Source organism: Silurus aristotelis, assembly GCF_946808225.1.
Source record: "Silurus aristotelis genome assembly, chromosome: 11".
Taxonomy (NCBI): Eukaryota; Metazoa; Chordata; class Actinopteri; order Siluriformes; family Siluridae; genus Silurus; species Silurus aristotelis.
The window spans coordinates 17,247,477-17,263,999 of NC_139584.1; the positions used below are offsets into that span (position 1 = coordinate 17,247,477).

Below are 16,523 nucleotides of genomic sequence, written 5' to 3' on the forward strand. Positions count from 1 at the left end.
ACCAAAAAGCAATTTATCTCTTATTAAGGAAGAGTGACTTTTGTTATGCAAGACAAAATGCAAAAAAAAAAAAAAAAAAAAAATGTAATTATATATTACATTTATATATATATATATATATATATATATATATATATATATATATATATATATATATATATATATATATATATGTATATATATATATGTATATATATATATATATATATATATATATATATATATATATATATATATATATGTATATATATATATATATATATATATATATATATATATATATATATATATATATATATATATATATATACGTATATATATATACATATATATATATATATATATATATATATACGTATATATATATATATATATATATATATATATATATATACGTATATATATATATATATATATATATATATATATATATATATATATATATATACGTATATATATATATATACGTATATATATATACATACGTATATATATATACACGTGTATATATATATATATATATATATATATATATATATATATATATATATATATATATATATATATATATATATATATATATATATATATATACATATACAGTGGGTACGGAAAGTATTCAGACCCCCTTAAATTTTTCACTTTTTGTTATATTGCAGCCATTTGCTAAAATCATTTAAGTTAATTTCTTTTCCTCATGAATGTACACACAGCTCCCCATACTGACAGAAAAACACAGAATTGTTGACCTTTTTGCAGATTTATTAAAAAAGAAAAACTGAAATATCACATGGTCCTAAGTATTCAGACCCTTTGCTGTGACACTCATATATTTAACTCAGGTGCTCTCCATTTCTTCTGATCATCCTTAAAATGGTTCTACACCTTCATTTGAAATTTTTGATTATACTGATTGGACTTGATTAGGAAAGCCACACACCTGTTTATATAAGACCTTCCAGATCACAATGCATGTCAGAGCAAATGAGAATCATTAAGGTAAAAGGAACTGTCTGACGAGCTCAGAGACAGAATTGTGGCAAGGCACAGATCTGGCCAAGGTTCCAAAAAAATTTTTGCTGCACTTAAGGTTTCTAAGAGCACAGTGGCCTCCATAATCCTCAAATGGAAGACGTTTGGGACGACCAGAACCATTCCTAGAGCTGGCCGTCCGGCCAAACTGAGCTATCGGGGGAGAAGAGCCTTGGTGAGAGAGGTAAAGAAGAACCCAAAGATCACTGTGGCTGAGCTCCAGAGATGCAGTCAGAAGATGGGAGAAAGTTGTAGAAAGTCAACCATCACTGCAGCCCTTCACCAGTGGGGCTTTATAGCAGAGTGGCCCGACGGAAGCCTCTCCTCAGTGCAGGACACATGAAAACCCGCATGGAGTTCTCCAAGATGGTGAGAAATAAGATTCTCTGGTCTGATGAGACCAAGATAGATCTTTTTGGCCTTAATTCTAAGCGGTATGTGTGGAGAAAACCAGGCACTGCTCATCACCTGTCCAGTACAGTCTCAACAATGAAGCATGGTGGTGGCAGCATCATGCTGTGGGGGTGTTTTTCAGCTGCAGGGACAGGACGACTGGTTGCAATAAAGGGAAAGATGAATGCGGCCAAGCACAGGGATATCCTGGACGAAAACCTTCTCCAGAGTGCTTTGGACCTCAGACTGGGCTGAAGGTTTACCTTCCAACAAGACAATGACCCTAAGCACACAGCTAAAATAACGAAGGAGTGGCTTCACAACAACTCTGTGACTGTTCTTGAATGGCCCAGCCAGAGCAATGACTTAAACCCAATTGAGCATCTCTGGAGAGACCTAAAAATAGCTGTCCACCAACGTTTACCGTCCAACCTGACAGAACTGGAGAGGATCTGCAAGGAGGAATGGCAGAGGATCCCCAAATCCAGGTGTGAAAGACTTGTTGCATCTTTCCCAAAAAGACTCATGGCTGTATTAGATCAAAAGGGGGCTTCTACTAAATACTGAGCAAAGGGTCTGAATACTTAGGACCATGTGATATTTTAGTTTTTCTTTTTTAATAAATCTGCAACAGTGTCAACAATTCTGTGTTTTTCTGTCAATATAGGGTGCTATGTGTACATTCATGAGGAAAAGAAATGAACTTAAATGATTTTAGCAAATGGCTGCAATATAACAAAGAGTGAAAAATTTAAGGGGGTCTAAATACTTTCCGTACCCACTGTATATATATATATATATATATATATATATTTATATATATATACATACACACACACACACACACACACACACACACACACACACACACACACACACACACACAATTGGTGTTAATATGGCACCTGCTGCTAATTTCCTTGATTATCTGTCAACCCCTATTTAACTGGCAGCCTAACTTCCAGTTTCACTGACTCTGCAAGATGGTGGGCCGTTCTAAAGTGACTGAAAGCCTCCGGCAGCAGGTTGTCCAGATGAAGGCCAAAGGCCAAAAGACCCCATCAGCCATAGCAAGACAAGTTGGTCGTTCCAAATCTGTGATTTCAAGAATATTGAATCTTTACAACATCACAAACTTATTCAAGTCCGCCAAAAAGGCTGGTCGTCTACAGAAGACAAATACAACAGAGGACAGGACACTGCGGAAGAGCTTAATGGGCAATTGTTTCCACACTGCAGCTGGAATTGCTCACCAATTCAGCACTGAACAGGGTAAGGATCTGTCTCGTCATACAGTGTCTCGACGTTTAAGAGCATTTGGACTGAAAGTCGACTCTGCAGTGACCAAACCTCTCATTAGCAGAAAGAATCAAAAGGCTAGACTAAGCATGTTGTGTGGACAGTGGAGAACTGGTCCAAAGTTCACTTCAGTGATGAAAGCAAGTTTAATTTATTTGGGTCCTATGGGAAACATTATGTTCGGCGACAAACTGGAGAAAGACTGAACCCAAAGTGTGTAAAGAAGTCAGTGAAAAGTGGAGGAGGAAGTGTCATGGTTTGGGGCATGTTTTCTGCAGCAGGAGTTGGGCCTCTTATACAGCTACATGGCAGAGTGAATGCAAAATGTTTATCAGAACCTTCTTCAACAACATATGGTTCCTTCCCTGCGTTCATCACCCAATCAGCCCGCAGTGTTCATGCAGGACAACGCTCCATGTCACACAGCAAAACAGGTAAAGCAGTTCCTTGAAACTGAAAACATTGAAATAATGACATGGCCTGCCCAGAGTCCTGATCTAAACCCAATAGAGAACCTCTGGAAAATCCTTGGTGACAAAGTTATGGCCAAGAAACCCACTACAGTCACCGAACTGTTAAGGAGACGAAGAAAAGTGGACCAAAATCACACCAGAGCAGTGTGAGAGACTAGTGCTGTCCTGTGGCCGCAGATATGCTGAAGTCATTCAGAGCAGAGGCCTGTACACTTCCTACTAATTGCTGACTGTTGTAACCTTCAGACATTTTTGTTGTAATCTTTTTCCCTGCTACAGTCATTGTTGTTCTCTAATTTTGATCAGTGTGTTTTCTGCAAAATAATAATTTTTCTTTTAAATGCCTTAGTTATTTTGTGGAAAAGGTGTTCTGGTAGCATGGTATAGACAGGACAAAAACTCCTTCAACTGTTGAGCAGTGAAGATGACTTTCAGAATTGTTCAATTGTTTATAAATTGTTCTCTAATTTTGATCGCCAGTGTGTATGTGTGTATGTATAAATATATAACCAATGTCTAAATTCCATTTTTATTTTTGCAACAATTTGATCATTTGCAAAATTCTACCAACTATCTAGTTCTCCCCTAGATACATGGCTGCTACTAACCAGCTAGGGTCAAGGAAGAATGTGCTTCTTCCAAGATTTGAAGCCCCTTTTCCCACTAAAATGCTGCTCATTCTGAATCACAGGACAGCTCTAAGACAACTCTCAACACACTGGCATAAATGAGCAAACCATAAGCTATTGTTGTTCTGATGTGACTGATGAAGTCTCCCACTTGATGGCTTGCTTTTTTATCGGGGAACTCACAATCATCCAAACAGGACAAATAGTATTCTGTGTCATCATTATTTATCAGAAATTTCCAGACTTGAATCCACTAGAAATTAGAGGTCGACCAATTATTCTTCACTGATACTAGCGTTACAGTTAGGGCTAGTATATATATTGATATTTCTGGAACCATCTGCAAAAATCCATACTGTTTTTTTTCCGGCTTGCATCCATGTCTGGAGCGACTGAGGTCTGCTGTCATTATGAGAGCGGCCTCTAGAGGTAAATCACTGACACCACATGCTGTTCGTTTATACACTTGAGACTGCTACTATGTTGCATTTCATATTTGTAATTTATTAATTATGATTTTACCTAATTAATATATTCATATTTATTAAATTTTCATGATTCAGTACTTTTTATGTATGCAATAAAGTTCAGTATTATTTTACATGGAGTGTTATGTTTGCTTTTTATCCAGTATTCATTTAATCCATCGGTTGATTAATCGGTTATCGGCAAGTACGATCCAACTATCAGTATCAGTAAACTGCACTAAATTGGTCGACCATTATTAAAAATTAACTCAAACTGCCTCAGTTTACCAATCATATTCAGAATATTTATTTTCAATTATAATAGAAACTCTATAAAAAAATATATATTGATTTCAGATTCTGAAAATATATAGAGAACCCCAGTCTTAAAAAAGATGTTAAAATTGTTGCCATGTTTACACTGTGTAAAAATGTTTTATAAATATAAAGGAAGATGAAGAGGGGCTTAGAGGAGGAAAAAAGTCCTGGCCTCACCAGTTGCTTAAGCAGAGCAGGGAGGATGTCATCCAGTGCTTGGTGGCCAATGGTGGCATGTAGCTGTTCAAAGGTTTTAGCTGCAGCTTCACGCACATCCTCTAATGGATCACAAAGAGCTTTACGGACTGTAGGCACTAAGGACTCAGAGAACACCAGCACCTGTTAAGCACACAGAAATACCGCTCAGCACTGTAATTCAAAATAAACATTAATAAAATTTAAAAACTAAAAAAAACCCAAAACTGTGCTACATACAGCATCTTTGCTGGTGGATTTCATAATTTCGCTGAGACCGATGCAGACACCCTGCCTCTCATCACTCTTCTCAGAGCGCAGACCATCCTCCAGTATAGGGATAATTTCAGGAAGGATCTTCTCCCCAAGCTTCCTTACTAAATCCCCTAGAGTACGAGCTGCGATCTGGCCAAGGATAAAGAGCATCTTTTAAGTACTTCAACTAGTGACTAACACACTTTCATTGAATTAATGATATTTGTAAAATGAACAAAATATCTCAAATCAACTATCACACTTTATAGAATATAAGACCTTTAAGTACAAAAATATAATGGTGTGTACCGTTCTCTTGTCAGGGCAGGTGGAGGCCAGGAAGCCTAGCAGAAGGGAGAAGAGTGTAGGCAGGATTTCTCGAAGTGTACGTGGCGTGTTGGACACCACAATCTTCCAGACATGCAGAGAGGCCTGTCTTACCACAAGCTGTGTATCTGAGCGGCCCATATAGAGACCAGAGAGCACACGGTTTCTTCTCTCTGCTCCCAGTGCACCAATAATGGCCTGAAGAGCACAATAAACATTTTGCTTACAGCCATGAACCACCAAGGAATTAGTTCTGACCACAACAAGTTTTTTTTTATTTTATTTTTTTTTACAGAAGTCTTTAGAATCAGTGCTTTGTGCTAGCAAACTAAGTAAACTGGTTTTCTTTTTGAAAAGACAAAGTGTTTGGAAAGGAAGCTGTTGCATTGTCTGTCTTTGCAAAGATTTGTCCTTTGTCTAATTAAGAGTGAACAGTGAAGCAATTGGCTTAAAAGGGAATGACTTATAGGTGCTATAATGTAAGTGGAAACTGGAACTATTCATTTTCCTGAGGGTTTTATTAAATGGTGGCAAAAGTAAGTCAAACTTCTTGCTAGCACCATAAAAACAAAGTGTGTATTTTCCTTACATAACGAGTGGTGATATATATCTTAACTAATTATCTGTTGAGCTGCTTTTGATCAGCTTAAAAAAAAGGTACTTACTAATGGTAATAAATGTTATTTTATTTTTTCTCTACCCAATCATTTGGAAAATGTGGAACAGTTAAATTCCCAAAATTGTACAATTTTAAAACTACAGAAAGTTTTGGTGCAACTTAAAATAAATAAATAAATCTATTAATTAAAATAATAAATTTTGACTTATCAAACATGGTGCATGTACCTTGTTGGACTGAGCTGTTCCAAAGTTGTCATCCTCAGAAGCAGTCTCTGTTGTCATCTTCCCTGAAACTCCTGAGATGTGGAAAAGCAGGTCTCCTAGCAACTGCACAGAGCTGAACCTGAGGACAGAGATATTGGCAAATTTAGAATATCTGCAGATCTGGCACTATTTTAGCTTTGATTTAATAATCACATAAGAAATGTTTGTGGTGGAAACAAGCTTCCATAGGATTCAGGCCAAAGAAAATTACATTTCCAAAGTTTGGGATCATTTCAAACAAACCTTTTTTTAAACATTTTTACATTTAATTTTTATATTTTCATTTGCATTTTAATGTAATGTGGCAATTAAATGCACTAAATGGGTTTAATTTTCACAGATATTCTTGTATGCAATTTCAGCAATAAAATGTAAATTTTTCTAAAAAGGAAATCAAATACCGTATTTTCCGGACTATAAGCCACTACTTTTTTCCCACGCTTTGAACCCCGTGGCTTAAACAATAAAGCGGCTAATTTATGGATTTTTCCTGGGTTTTTCCCGGTTTCACAAGATTCAAGCCAAAAAACTGAACCCCATAACATTAGACCAATAAATTTGCCGAACGGGTTCAGGTGAACCAATGAAACTCTTTATATTAAATCAGATGCGCGCCCACTGAATTGGGCGCGTACTTATTGTCCTAAGTATTCATTTTATATAACGTGTCCTATACTGTGTCCTCTCAACAGTATTATAAGAGTGAGGCAATTTCGTCCCTCACCTGATCCTCCAGAGGTCATCAAACAAGCCTTGTTCCAGCTCAGGCAGCAGCAGGGCAATGGCTGTCTCCGCATACATACTGATGATGCGCTGACCTGCTCTCAGTGCTGTGTCTCTTACATACTCATTTTCATCAGCCAGAGCCTGAATACACAGAGAAAGAGAGGGAAGGAGACATTAATTTTCTTTCAACAAAATATGCCTTTCTATTAAAAGCTTCAGCAGATTCAGAAAACAAAAGAAAGAAGAAATAGTTCTCATCTCTACATATCTGCATTGCTAGAGAACTACAGCATTTTATCAAATGCTTTGCTTTCAACATTGTTCAGAGAGATTAAAAACAAGTAATACAGTGGAGTTTAAACATTTCTGATTAGCTCTCATCTCTTTAATGAATAGTTGTCTAAGTATGTTCAGTTTACATACTCATAAGGATATTGATTTTTAAGAAATCTAATCTATCAATAATAATACAATAAATGTCTTTTGGTGAGCTTCTGGTCAGAGTAAATGAGATTAAATTAGACATTTGAGAGAATAAAGTGTAATACCTTAAGGATGCAGGGAATAATTGGGCCTACATAGGGAGTGAACCGTTCACCAAAGGTGAGTGGGAGATAGATGAACATCATGATGTAGCCATCGCGCACATGAGAAGCGATGTCCATTTTGCTTGCTGTCTGGACAACATCAGGCATCAGTTTGTCCAGCTTCTCAACACCTAACCCAGCCATCACCTCTGCTAGACCTACACGAGAGAGAAAACCTCTTTTAGCTTCATTATTATACTCAAAATTACTTCATCATTAATAAAAACATTGACAGCTCAACAGAAATACTAAAATATAGAGAAGACAAAGAAAAGCAGTGAAAGAAATATGCAATTATGCAAGATGAAATAGTAGCTGTTATTATATAGACAGATTTAATAAAGTAGCTTTTTCTAAAAGTTGTGGTAGTTTTCATCACCCACTGTGATTTTGCTATTAAAGCAACCAAACACAGTTTGTTACATTTAAAATAGATTTAGAAAACTGGAGCAACATGGTTTATAGTATAACATCTGGCCAACATTGAAGAAATCAGTATTGCAAAAGAGGGAACCATACAAACTATTTTATCTCATAACTCTTAAACACTCTCAAACATGTTTTGCTATGAAAAGGTCTTTGCTGTTAAAGTGATTTAAAAGATTGTTGCTCTCACCCTGTGCAGCTCCAGAGCGATCCACAGAACTCTGCTCAGAGGCTAGAGTCTCCATCAGCCATGGCAGCAGATCATCGAAGCAGGACTCACCCATGCCCTTGACCATAGCTCCAAGTGCTTTTGCTGACACGGTCCGCACCTGCCAGAGCAGAGAATGTGCACTCTTAACAAGGGCCAGGACAAAAGTGTTTTCTAGTGATATAAAATGCATACGTATGTATACAAGGGTTTTTTTTTTTAATAATACCCAAAAAAACAGATACACGAGGGACAGAATGTGTATGGAGATATATGCAGATGATATCTTCAGATTAGTCAATAAAGCATGGACAACCTCTGGTACAGGGTCCAGCAGGGATGACTTGAGCCCCGGAATCACACTAGGCAAGTATGGAGAGAGATCCTGAACCAAGCACAAAATATCAAATAATTAAACAGGATTCACAAGCATGACACAATAAAAGACAACCGAGCACAAAATATCAAATAATTAAACAGGATTCACAAGCATGACACAATAAAAGACAACCGAGCACAAAATATCAAATAATTAAACAGGATTCACAAGCATGACACAATAAAGACAACCATTTTTTGCTTAATACATGCTTAACAAATTAACAAGAAAAGCTAGAATCGAGACATTTTGAACAGTATCGCAGTAAATGTAATGTTATCAGAGATCATGAGCACACCTTCTGGTCAGTGAGGGAATACATGTTGCCGATGATCTGTGCAGCCATTTTGCGTGTGTCTGTCGACCGGTCCTGAAAAGCCCTCTGGACAATGGGCATGATGAGAGCCAGTGAGGGAGCATCGATAAAGTGCACAAATTTGGTCTCAAGCAAAGTTTGTAGACAGTGCTGGGTCTTGTGTGATGGGTCCGTCAGAGCATCCAGTAGAATGGGAGTGATTGCTAAGAACCCAGGGAAATAAGTTAACAATAAGAGATTCCACCACTTATGAAACATAGGAATATGAAAAATTATGCACAAATCCATTCGAGTTAACTCATCACCTGTTTGTCTCCTTTATATGTGAAAAAGTGTCCTGAATTCTTATTTTTTTGCATGTTTGTCACACTTTAATTCAAACTATATTAAATATTAGTAAAAGATAACAAGTGAACACAAAATTTAGTTTTTAAATGAAGGTTTTTATTATTGAGGGAAACAAAATCCAAAACTACATGGCCCTGTGTGAAAAAGTGTTCGCTCCCTAAACCTAATAACTGGTTGGGCTACCCTTAGCAGCAACAACTGCAATCAAGCGTTTGTGATAACTTGCAATGAGTCTGTTACAGTGCTGTGGAGGAATTTGGGTTCATTCATCTGTGCAGAATTGTTGAATTCAGCCACATTGGAGGGTTTTCGAGTACGGACCACCTTTTTAAGGTCATGCCACAGCATCTCAATAGGATTCAGTTCAGGCTGTTACTTTTATACCAGACAAAATGGGACAGACCTTCTAAAAAGATAAACTTTTGTCTTGTCAGTCCACAGAGAATTTTCCCCAAAAGTCTTGGGGATCATCTGTTTTCTGGCAAAACTGAGACGAGCCTTTATGTTATTTTTGCTCAGCAGCGGTTTTCATCTTGGAACTCTGCCATGCTGACCATTTTTGAACAGTCTCATTCTGCATGGTGGAGTCATTAACACTGACTTTAACTGCGGCAAGTGGGGCCTGCAGTTGTTTGGATGTTGTTGTGGGGTCTTTTGTGACCTCTTGGATGAGCCGTCGCTTTGCTCTTGGGGTCATTTTGGTCGGCTGGCCACTCCTGGGAAGGTTCTCCACTATTCCATGTTTTTGTCATGTGTGAAAAATGTCTCTCACTGTGGTTCACTGGAGTTAAAATGCTTTAGAAATAGCTTTATACCTTTTCCAGACTTAAAGATCTCAATTACTTTATTTTGGTTTACTTCACTTTGTCAGGCAGGTTCTATTTAAGAGATTTCTTGATTGTGCAACAGGTGTGGCAGTAATCAGGCCTGGGTGTGGCTAGAGAAATTTAACTCAGGTGTAATAAACCACATTTTTAACAGGGGGCAAACACTTTTTCCACACAGGGCCATGTAGTTTTGCAAAAAAATCAGACACTGATGAGCAAACTCTTTTTCACACCACTATATTAATTTATGTACATTACACAATATGAATGAGAAAAGATGCTTTAAGGGCTAGGAAAAGTGTGGAGGATGGCATTAGGAGCCAAACCAGAATGGTAGAGGAAAAACAGTCAGGAACAGGAAGCTCTTCCACAAGCTGCTGCCTACTATTTAATTATCTGATAATATGCCTATTTTGCTCTTACCTTGGATCTCTGGGTTACGGATAACCGAGCCAATCTGGCGCAGTGCCTGCTGCCCGGCCTTCTGCACTTTGACGTGCGAGTCTGTGAGAACTTCAGTCAACTTGGGCACAATGCTGGGCAGACATGATGACAGCTGTTTAGGGGCACAAAATGCCATTGCACCAAGCAACTCCACTGAACCTGCAGAGCACAGAAACACAATCTGTTTTTAAAATTTTATTCTTCGCATAAACTTTTCTAGTATCCATAAATATTTAAAGGTTAAATCACAGCTTGTGTGGACAGACAGAGCAATCACAAAGTTATTATTTCTAAGTCTATCTTTACTTTGCTGAAAGCTGCTCAGATGTCTAGATGTTTGAATTGATATATATATATATATATATATATATATATATATATATATATATATATATATATATATATAAAAAATGCCCTCCGAATGTATTGGAACTACAACGCCCTTTATTTTAGTTTGTATTTTTCTTTGATAATTTCTGGATATTTACAGCTTGTTTAAAAAAAAAAAAAAAAAATCATGACCAACCAATTTTTCAGATTTGATTACATTGGATTAATTTTTCTGTAAATTAGCACATAGCACAATTCGGTAGACTTCTGAATTCATTGTGTTAACAAGTTAATCCATCAATAAATATTAGTCAGCCCATTTACTAACCTAGCCATGTAAGTCTCAGCCAGGATATTGAATCAAGAGCAGATACATTCTTTCTCCACACTTTGGTAAAGGTTACACTCGGTTGTACAACTTCGTGGCTTATCTCTGTATCTATTGCAACTTCCTAAATGGACTTTACATTATTAATGCTGATGATGGTCTTGTGCTAATGTTATATATATATATTCTCTGTAAGTCTTCTACAAATGGTAGACTATGATACCTTCAACCCTGCCTGTAGAGGTTGTTGGTGATGTTACCATCTAATGCTTGTGCTGAATATTCCTTTTCACTCCCATAGCGTGATCTTCATGTTGCTTTATTCTTGTTAACAACATAGAACCTTTAAACCAAGAACTGATAGACTTTACAATTTTAAGAGGGTACTCTTAAAGAACAAAAAATACCTGTTAGTCATAAGCTGGATAAATGGGTAGAAACCCAATTTAAACCCAAACGTCTTTAATGTGTAACAATACAAAACAAAACAAAAAAACTAACCTTGCCATTGCTAAACTTTCAAAAAAGAATATAGGTGGTTGTAAGGAGCACAGAGAAACTCTAAATGTTGAATTCAAACCTGCTTTGGTCCTCCAGGACTCTTCCTCTAGGGCTACAAGAAGAGATGGCAGGACCAACTTCACCCCATGAGCACTTAGATTGCGCATTACAGCTTTGGCACAGTCATCTGCTGCCTGGGAGATGAAGAAGAAAAGAAAAGGACAAGACCAGGTAAAAACTGGAAAAAAGAGACAGAAAGAACAAGGAAAGCAGAAAGATACACGTTTGTGTATACCTCTCTGACATACTGGTTCCCATCTCCAAAGCAGAGGAGAAGGTGGGGCAGCACGTGTACTACATATGGCTCGAAAAGTTTCCCCAGCATGTTGCACAGCATTTCAAATGCAAACAGGGCACCTGGAAACAAAGAACATAAACTAGAACGGTATGCACAAAAAATAAGATAATATCTATATACCGCTACAGAATATTATTTCAGATTATCTATTTACGTAATCCACTTTCACACCCGTATTTACCAGTTATTAAAAAATAAATACTGGAGTTATTACAGTTCTTACTAAATAGGTGCTGCACGATTAAATGTTTTGCAATTGCAATGTTGGCTTGTGCCATGATATGACGGCAAACGGTGCGATTTAATTAAATAAATAATAAATAAATAAATAAATAAATAAGTGCATGCGTGGACACATACTTTCTGAGAACAGTTTGCAGATTTTCTGCTCCGCTAACAAAACAAAAAAGACCAGATAGTCTCAGTCTAGGCAGTGCGTGTGTGGCGTGTGTGTGGTTACTTGTGCAGCGCACAACACCAGGTGAAGCTGGATGCCGAGCAGACCGACACTGAGCTGATACCTCTGTTACCAACACTGAGCAGAGAGAGGAACTGTGCAAGATTTGCTAAATTAAAGTTGCTACATCACGTGGCAATATAACAAATCACTAACAGATCTCACTGGTTCCAGGTTGGAAGAAAGAGACGACAGGCTCAACAGTTGGCAGAATGGTTCAACATATTTTTGCCCTGCCCCTTTCCTCATACTCACGCTGGGATACACACTCACTCGCGGTAATGCATAACCCCTGCATACTTGCGTCTCCACACGCATCCTCATACACTTCAGCTCTACTCTCTCTCTCTCTCTCTCTTTCTCTGGTGTCTGTTACATCCAGCGTAAACTGACATTTCTAGCCTTTTGGAACTCTGGGCAAGATTCCTATTGTCACCCCCCATGGCTTTGCCCTCCCACCACAATGCTTCAATCACACACCATACAAATCAATAGCAATCTTCCATTAAAAAAAAAAAAATTATAAAATAAAAACACACTGTATCTTGAACTTCAGCAGAAAATGTATATTTAAATAAATAATTTAAATGGCCAGCAGCAGGGCATTTCCTGTTTGTTTGGACAAAATGTTCTAAATATTAGATTTTTGTGAAGATTTATGTTTTTATGTATTTGTTTATTCAATTCAGCTGTACCTTGGAGACAAATTGTTTACATTGATGAAAAAAAAAAAAAAAAAGATCTATTTTGAAAACCTTTATAGTTTTACAAATACACATTTTAGCATTATCACTAATTTGTGTGCAATTTCCTTGATAACCAATCATTTATTATATTCCAATCGCATACCACAATAGCCCTTACTGACCAGGTTATTCTAAGGTTATCTGTACATCATTTTTATACTTTATCCTGCATATTAACTTAGATGAGATTTAAGAGCTATATAAAATACCTAGCAATCAAAATTTGAGCACTCACCCTCTCTGCGTCTAGCATTCTTTTTGTCTTGAATGGCATCAGTGAGCGTGGTCATAATGTCCTGCTGTTTGAGAGAGAGGATGCCCAGGCCCTTTACTAAGCCAGCTAAGCCATAGGCAGCACCTTTCCTCTCTGCGTACTTGTCACTCTCTAGCAGCAGCTGCAGTAGCTTGCGCACCATGTCACCCGCATCCTCCTTTATAGCAGGCACCAGAGGAGGCAAGCAACTGGCCACAGACTCCTGGACCTGTAGAAATAAGTCACATGCTGCTTTGGCATTCTGAACTCTGGTCATTTCCCCATTCCAATATTTAGACAAAAGTTTGGACTAGCACTTTCAAATTATTTAGAATGCTCCACACAATTCTCATAGTAGGGGTGTAACGGTACACATTCGTACCGAACTGGTTCAATTCAAGGACTTTCAAATCTGTGCACGTGTACTGAAAGCAATCTGTGTTTTATGTGCCAAACATAATTAAAAGCTGGGTTCTCTAATGAACATATTAATTGATGAACTGCCAGTTTGTTTAGTCTCTGCCCTTGGAGTGCAGTGTCACTGTGGCTACTCACTCTGTACCAGAAACATGATTTGTAATGCACATGTGCAAAAAAACTCGCCAACGTTTTTTACGATATGGATTCTTTAGTGCTTTATGTCCAGCTTCAAGAATATTTCTTAAAAGGAAAAATTTCTCAGAATTCTATGGAAGGAATTAATTAATTAATAAATAACTCTCTCACCAGTTTCTTAAATGAGGAACTTGTTAAATAATGCTAAAATAAGTCAAACAGTTAAGTAGAACATATCTTAAGAAAATTAAATATAAAATGTAAAATAGACACATATACACATCTGTATATGCACATACACTTATACTGTATACACATTTACCCAAAAGGGGTCTAACAAATGTAAATTAATTAGATTTTTCTATGTATACAATTTATTTATTCAATTTAATTTGTGCCAACTTAATTGTAAAATTGGATTGCATTCATTTGATTTATTCGCTTATATATATATATATATATATATATATATATATATATATATATATATATATATATATATATATATATATATATAATGTATAATGTATGTATATATATATATATATATATATATATGCATACATACATATACATATATATATATATATATATGCATACATACATATACATATACATACATATACATACATACATACATATATATATATATATATATATATATATATATATATATATATATATAAATATATAAGCGAACCTTTTTTTATTTTTAACCAAGCGATTTCATTTTTCAATTCTTCCCCTTAACTATCTGTAACTAACTGTACCGAAATTTTTACTTAACAGTGACTTAACAACTGAAGTACACACTAAACCATGAATTTTGTGTACCGTTACACCCCTATCTCACAGTCCACTCAACTTTGTTACATTTTTGTAACCTGTTAGTAAATTGGTAACAATAATGTTAAGTTTGTAAGTAAAACAGCAAATACTAGCTGCTCTAATTAGCATATTGTCCCACCCCTATGATTTATTTGTGATTTAAAACTACAATTCTGGAAAAGAGACATTGTTAACCTGCTGAGAGGGAGTGGAAAGGGCAGTGATGAGCTTGGCGACTATGGGCTTGACTTTTGGGTCACTTTTGTCCAGATGTTTGGCCAGTGAGCCCATGAGGATGACCACACTCTGACGCACTGAGTCATAGCTGGCATCCTGTGGGGCGTTCTTCAGAAACTCCTCAAACACGGGCAGCAGAGAGTTCACATTGTCCTAAAATATTTACACATTTTCACATTAAAATCTTTTGGCTATAGTCTAATAATAATAATGAACATTTATAGTAAGTATAGCATATACATTTACATCGAGAATTTAAAGAACTTGCAGCATTACGTACACACTGTATACAGTGTTAAGTTTGAAAAATCACTCTTCAAATCTTTTTGTTCCAGGTGCTAATGTTAACAGTTCAGATAAAAAGACCAAGGAAAAGTCAAGTGGGAAATTTTGGATGGTGAGATACCTTGCCATGGGTGTTGAGGACAGACAGTGCAGCATCCAGCATGCTTTGCCTCACTTCACTGTGTCTGTCATTGAGAGCATCAGGTACAAAAAACAGAAAGATGGGAGTCACCTGATTCTCTCCCAACCACTGAGAGAGCTTATTGAGAGCCAGAGCTATCCCGCACCTGCAGACAGGAAATGTGTCATTCCAGTGCCCATCTTTGCAGACAGGAATAGTATTACTCAATAAGCATTAGCTTTACCTTGCTTCCCACTGGTCAGGAGGTGCTTCTGAGATTACTCGTCCCAAAGCATCCAGGACTGGTGGTGGTCTCTGCAATTTCCAAGGTAAATGATGTGTTAAATATTGACCAATCTTATCTATTCTAAAATAATCAAGACATACAAACATCAGCCACAACATTAAAATCACTGACAGGAAGAGTGAAGAATACTTATTATCCTGTCAAAATGTGAGTGAAAAATATTGCACAGTAAGATTGCTTTTAATAATAATTAACAAATTGGAATGTAAATAAACAGAAATAGAATAAACTTCATTTGCAGAAATGCAACTCCAAACTTGCAGAAAACCTCCACCATGCTTCACTGGCCTGGACCTAATTTCTATCAGAATGTTTTATATATATATATATTTCATTTAATTTCATCTTCTCCCGCTTATCCGTAATTCGGGTCGCGGGGGCAGCAGTCTAAGCAGATTCCCCAGACACTTCTCTGTGTCCAGGGATCGGGCTGTCTAAGCCCCCGCCTTCAACTGCTGCCCAATCCTCTCAGCACCGGTCCCTTACGGTCCCTCTTGCAGGTGGTGAGCCCACAGGAAGGCGGCCCCACGTCGCTCCGACGTCACGGTCCTTGATTTATTTTTCTCTATCCATCTCTATCTATCTATCTATCTATCTATCTATCTATCTATCTATCTATCTATCTATCTATCTATCTATCTATCTATCTATCTATCTATCTCTATATCTATATCTACATATAT

The 16,523-nt window shown here is 36.9% G+C and overlaps 1 protein-coding gene across 1 annotated transcript in view; it reads right to left on the minus strand.

The window, feature by feature from the left end:
• Positions 1-16,523, minus strand: part of gcn1 (GCN1 activator of EIF2AK4) — a 54,646-nt gene that overhangs the window by 10,588 nt on the left and 27,535 nt on the right. The window contains exons 31-46 of the mRNA XM_083554327.1: positions 15,778-15,848; positions 15,534-15,699; positions 15,086-15,280; positions 13,490-13,736; positions 11,989-12,110; positions 11,773-11,887; positions 10,514-10,693; positions 8,898-9,118; positions 8,537-8,605; positions 8,203-8,341; positions 7,548-7,744; positions 6,998-7,140; positions 6,235-6,352; positions 5,371-5,586; positions 5,047-5,211; positions 4,789-4,950 (exon numbers count right to left, since the gene is read on the minus strand). Of these exons, the coding sequence (XP_083410453.1) occupies positions 4,789-4,950; positions 5,047-5,211; positions 5,371-5,586; positions 6,235-6,352; positions 6,998-7,140; positions 7,548-7,744; positions 8,203-8,341; positions 8,537-8,605; positions 8,898-9,118; positions 10,514-10,693; positions 11,773-11,887; positions 11,989-12,110; positions 13,490-13,736; positions 15,086-15,280; positions 15,534-15,699; positions 15,778-15,848 (2,526 nt within the window). The remainder of the gene's footprint in view (positions 1-4,788; positions 4,951-5,046; positions 5,212-5,370; positions 5,587-6,234; positions 6,353-6,997; positions 7,141-7,547; positions 7,745-8,202; positions 8,342-8,536; positions 8,606-8,897; positions 9,119-10,513; positions 10,694-11,772; positions 11,888-11,988; positions 12,111-13,489; positions 13,737-15,085; positions 15,281-15,533; positions 15,700-15,777; positions 15,849-16,523) is intronic.